This window comes from Protomyctophum bolini (genome assembly GCF_963924005.1).
Source record: "Protomyctophum bolini genome assembly, chromosome: 22".
Taxonomy (NCBI): Eukaryota; Metazoa; Chordata; class Actinopteri; order Myctophiformes; family Myctophidae; genus Protomyctophum; species Protomyctophum bolini.
In genome coordinates, this window is record NC_137883.1 from 27,376,144 (window position 1) to 27,382,143 (window position 6,000).

General features: G+C 43.4%; 1 protein-coding gene across 1 annotated transcript; it reads left to right on the plus strand.

The window, feature by feature from the left end:
* Nucleotides 1–2,574: 2,574 nt before the first annotated feature.
* On the plus strand, nt 2,575–3,327 carry LOC308309739 (Golgi SNAP receptor complex member 1-like; the record flags this gene model as incomplete). Its single annotated transcript, XM_080755656.1, has 1 exon — nt 2,575–3,327. One exon carries the CDS (start codon nt 2,575–2,577, stop codon nt 3,325–3,327), a length of 753 nt encoding a protein of 250 aa, XP_080611782.1.
* Nucleotides 3,328–6,000: the final 2,673 nt, after the last annotated feature.

A 6,000-nucleotide genomic window follows, 5' to 3' on the forward strand; every position in this document is an offset into this window, starting at 1 on the left:
CCAATAAAATGGAGAGAGAGAGAGAGAGAGAGAGAGAGAGAGAGAGAGAGAGAGAGAGAGAGAGAGAGAGGATGCGTGATGAACGTGAACAGAGCCAGACAGAGAGAGAGGGTTGCGGACGGTGGTGAAGAGGAGGATGCTGCTGTGTGTGTGAGTGAGGAAGGCTGTACGGGGTAATAAAAAGGAGCCGTTAACAGCTTCCCAGAGATCAGTGTTTTTCCCACTCTGACCTTAAATGCTGCAGTCAGCACTTTGAATGGAGTACTAAAACGCTTCACTCTGAGACCCTTGAGTGTTTAGTTGAACACTGAAGACAGAGAGGGTACATTTCACAGAGATTACTCGGAGAAATTGCAGTATACTCCCCATAATTAAAGGGACATTGTTCCTTTTTTTATTAAGAACATTCTTCTTACATACTGTACTTACTTAGTTGACTGGAGTCCCCCCGGAGCTCGATTCTAGGTCTGTGCATTTGTTTTGCGAAGAGTAGTAGCAGATCTACACGATCTATACATACACGACGGTTCATGAAGGTTTAGTTTGAAAATGGCTGATCTACAAGCTCACAATGTGCATTGTGAGCTTGTAGATCGGCTATTTTCAAAGGATTTTTATACCTTTGAAAACTTGAAATGGAACATTCAGCGTAGCGAGTACTTTTAATGTTGGTTCTTTTGAGTATGTCTGTATTGCAAGTAAAAAGTACTTTTTCCACCAGTGGAAATGTGTTTAGCGGGTCCTCCAGAATCCTATAGGATACTAAAGTGAAGAAACCGCTATGCAGGTCTGAAGAAACAATGAAGCGTCCAACTGATGAATCAACACATGAAATTAGGCGAAATAAATAAACAACAAATAATTGAATATTGATTCTGGGTGCATTCTACAGACTCCTGGCTGGCAGTGAACTTTGCAGCAGTAGTGCCACAGCATACTTTTTGCACACAATGTACACCCAGGGACGGATTTAATTGTGAGGTTTTTTTTAAGGCATGTAAACAAGAATTGCACGGGGCAGATGAGACAAAAACTAAAATACACAATAATGTATTATGGTCAACGGCATATTCCATATTTTTCCTCAAAATGTGTTGGAAAAATAGTGGAAATATTGAAAATGTTTCAAAATGTTCCATCAACTATACTATTCCGGATAAGTAGTTGATGGATGGATAAGAAAATGCTAATTTTACTAAATTGATACCAGAATATTGAAAATAGCTGATCTACAAGCTCACAATGTCTCGCCTCCTGAGCTTTTAAATCAGCTGTCGTTATTGTAGATCATCCGTTGTATAAAATAGGGTTTCAGTTGTTAATCACACTATTAATCAAATACATTTTTTATTCTCCAAAATAATACAATTAATCAAAAGTAATTTACCCATTTTGGGCGGGAACCCCTTTTGGTATTTTAAACATTGTTATAATTTAGCTATTGAAAAATAGCAGATCTACAAGCTCGTAGCGCGCCACAGAGTGGCGCACTACGAGCTTGTAGGTCTGCTATTTTAGAAGAATCGTTAAAATGTGGCGCAAATCTTTTAATATATATTCTTTCAAAGTGAATGTTTTTAACTTTAATTTTCCACGACGGGACCTGTCATGGAAAATGCACACAGAGGTTGTGGCAAAGAAAGCTAAGCCTCAGCAGACAGCTGAGGAAATAGTCTCACAGGAAGATCCTGAAATCCTTCCACTGGGCTGGCGCTCAGAGCATTCAATGTGGGGCCATCACCTTCTTGCTACAGGAATAGCTCCTCCTGGGACCAGCGAGCCCTGCAGTTATGGTATATCTATCTGCAGGGCTCCTTGCAGGGTCGCCATTTAGGCCTGACGTCGTAATAAATAAAAACCTTCGCTCTGAAGATTTGTGCTGCATTTTTACTATTTCTCAAAAAATCTACAAGCTCGTAGCGCGCCACTCGGTGGCGTGCTATGAGCTTGTAGATCAAGTTGAAAGCAGAAGATAGGGATGAAGTGGTTAAAGTGATTTTGCATGGGGACCCCCTGGAATCCTCTCAAGGACCCCTTGAGGACCCTCACTTTCAGAAGCACTATTTTAAAGGGCCGACATCATCCCAGTCGGGGTGCTCTGCGGAGCACATGCATCACCCAAATCGCTACGCATTATCTCTATAGTCATGTGATCAAGACGGATCTGTCCAATATCTCATATTTGATCCCGATTGGCCAAGAACTTGCGCCCAAAATGTGTGACTATAACAAGCCACTTCACATTAACACCAATAACTCTTAACACAACAGGGTTCCACCGTGCCTAGAGCCAGGTTTAGGCTGGTCCGGTGCATCTCAGGAACAGGACTGGTATATACTGTAACTGTAGTGGAAGGAAGAACAGTAGCTCATACACAAAACTACAAAGTCCATGCTGCCCATAACCTACCTGGCCTCAGTGACCAGGCGGTCGTTTGTGAATTAATTTAGCTCAAATATGGAGTTCCACACTGATGTCATCACTATGACGTCATCAGAAGATGGCAGAGCTTATCTGCAGGAAATATCTTCTCCAATGAGCGCTGCTCACCAGCGCACCGTTTTAAACGACAGATGTCAGAAAGCAGCAACAACTACCGGGAGGATTTGCGGAGGCAGGCCAGGCGGTTGGAGAGCCAGCTGGACCAGAAGCTGGTCTCCTTCAGTAAACTCTGCGCCGGCTACGGCAGCTCCGGTGATGATGGCCGTCGAGGAAAATCGTCAGACACGACGACCCCCTTGCTCAACAACTCAACAACGCAGGACAGGATCTTTGACACCATGTCAGCAGAGGTTGAACAACTGTTGGTCGGACTCGCTGCGGTGAACGACAAGATGGCAGAGTACACCAGCAACTGTGGCGCGGCGTCTCTCAACACGGCTCTCGTGCACACGCTCCAGAGACACAGAGACATTTTGCAGGACTACACTCGCGAATTCCACAAAACCAAAGGCAACGTATTGGCCACCCGGGAAAGGGAGGAACTACTGGGATCTGTCAGAAAGGACATGGAGATGTACGAAAGTGGCTCCGCGGCGAACGACAGAAGACTGGAGCTGTTCCTGTCGGAGCACGAACACCTGAGAAGCTCCGACAGGCTGATGGATGACGCAATAGTTATCGCCATGGCAACCAAGGAAAACATAACCTCACAAAGGGGCGTGCTCAAGTCCATTCGGGGAAAGGTCAACACTTTCTCCGACGATTTCCCGGCCATCAACAGCCTCATCCGACGAATCAACCTGCGGAAGAGGCGAGACTCCCTCATCCTAGGTGGAGTCATGGGTGTCTGCACCATTCTGCTGCTGCTGTACGCTCTGCGCTGACCAACAGGCCCGCTGACCAACAGGCTCAGTGGCCAACAGCTTCGTAAAGGGAGCTGGGTTAGGGCCGATTCATACTCCTATTTTAGAGCCGAATAAAAGTCGGTTCGGCTCTGTAGAGCCTACAATGTGACGTCATTGGAAGTTCGGGGGGGCGGGTACCGTCCTAAAGTCGTTTCTTCGGTGCTACTGAAAATGTCTGCCCTTACTCTGCTCTTTTTAACATGGCTCCAGGAAACTAAGCCAACCAAATGAACCTGATTTGTACTTGGGCAATGGGAGACGAAGAGGACTGGAGGTTCAGTGCTATTCTACTCTCACCAGTAAGGGATCGGAGCGACCACGTAGGATTAGATTTTAAACCCAATTTTGTTGCAAGTTATATAGGCAAAAATTAATTTCTAAAATAATCCTGTGGCTTTTTACGAAGACTATTTTCAGGCCAGGCTTCAGGGTACAGCATTCAGTTAGTAGAACACTACCATCGCAGAGAAGAAGCAGAGAAGGTTGGATTTCCATACACTGGCCTTGCCATATAGAGCTCTCCACGTGAGCACTTTCCTTACTTTATAGGGTCTTGCTCTGTCGAATTGATTCATGAGCCCAGGTATTTTAATCATAGTATTTTGCAGGATTAGCTATTTAGCTGTGCATGAATGCACGCACGCACGCACGCACGAAAGCACGCACGCACGCACGCACGCGACAAGCCTGCGGTAGTATATTTCTGCTCATCTGTACTTTGCTCGAGTTTTTGAGGGGCGCTATGCGCTATCCCCTCCTGTGCCCAGCTTTGTGTGAACTGAATCATAGCGATGATTTGATTGGCTGATCACCCCATAGCGACGATTTCATTGGCTGAGCAAAGTACATATTGAGGATAAAAAGTGAGGGCAGAAAAGTGAAGACACAAATTTCAATTGGCCGGAATGTGATGATGTATGATGAGTGCCCCTCACTTCACACGGGTGATTTTTTTGTTTTTTTCTGAATTTCCTTACTGAGCCAGGACCTGGATAGTACAATAAATTGGGACGGCATGGTTTTGGATCCAAATAAAAAAAGGAGGCTAAAGACTGACTTTACATTCAATCTTATATACTGTAAATACAGAGAAATGGCTGTCCCTTTTGTTGATTCAATTGATTGCATTTCTATGCTGAAGCTTTTATGGGCTTTGTGTAGTATAGTGGTTCTACAAGCAAGTCGGTGGCAAGTCATTCATTATGGTCTAAGAATTACAAGGTGCTGAGAAAGGCTGGCAAATGAGCCTATACGGTTCTGTTAATGCATTGCAAAAATAAGCTGTACATAAATCAATGCAGTGATGTTAAGATTAAAACGTGCTTGTACTTTTGAATACTGTCTATTTTTTTTTTGTTCGTCTAGTACTTTAACCAAAATAACATGTTTACTTCACTTAGTAACACTTGAGTAACATGTGAGCCTATAGAGCTGCTAATTTCTGTGGAAGCGAGTCAAACTAAATCTACTCCTACTCCTCCTCCTGGGGGGAGAACTGGGGGGTCCCCAGTTGAAATAATTATGATGACTTTGGAGGGTCACGGCTTGAAACGGTTGGGAGCCACTGGTATTAAAGTTCACTTAAACTTAGGGGATTGAGTATACTTTGTCCACCACAAATAGAAGAATGACTGACATAGAAACATAGCTTTTTCAGAAAACTGTCAGGATTTAGAAGACATTTTTAGAATCTGATCTCACGTCAAAATGGGTTAAATTTCAGTACTGTGATTGATTAACCCATTAAGACCCGAGGTCGATTTTACAAGAGGTCTTCTAAAACATCTCAAAATATGTTGTTCCAGGAACCCCCCCCCAGAAGCATAGATACGAGTTAAAAAAAAACCTTCGCTGTGAACGAATGTATATTGAAAGATTTGCACACGTTTTGACGTTTTTTCAGAAATGGCAGATCTACAAGCTCGCTGTGCGGCACTCGGTGCTACGCCACGAGCTTGTAGATCTGCTATTTTTAAAATAAAGTTTAAAATAATGTTTAAAGTGATTAAAAGCTATAAGATGACACATGCGTCCTCAGTACTCGCATAAGTAAGTGGCAGTAATTAGTAGTACTAGTAAAAGGTCCGGATTATACAGTTCAATCAACTTTCAAAGATTATTCAAATGATGCTGTATATATGTCCACGTTACATTGTGTTGCAGTACAACCAGAAACTCAACATGTACATGACATGTAATTGTATATGTGTGTCATTGGAATCGTACATGACGTCAACCACCCCAGCACAAGGGTTGGTTGAAAGGTCAAAGTATTTACAGCGAGCAGAGCTACTGAACACACGTTCATTCCCCACCACAGCCATTCCTTCTTCTAAATACTTATTAGTGCAGTTCTGCTTTCTAAGGGGGTCTGGAACAAGTCCATGCTCAGTCTTCAATTAAGTGCACTAAACTTGCCCGAGGTTGTCCTTAAAAAAAATCAACTACAGCCATTTATTTCTATGGGCAAGGAAAATGTTCTGCATTTTATCTGCCACAAACTGCTTACAACCTAATTGGGATGAGGTGAGCTCTTGTAAAGGCTGTTATTCTGAGTAGTTTGTTAGAAGCTGACACTTTACAGTAGTTCTCAAACTTAACCTTAACATGCTTACCGTTTCTCAAACATTTTCACGTCAAGGACCGCCAAAT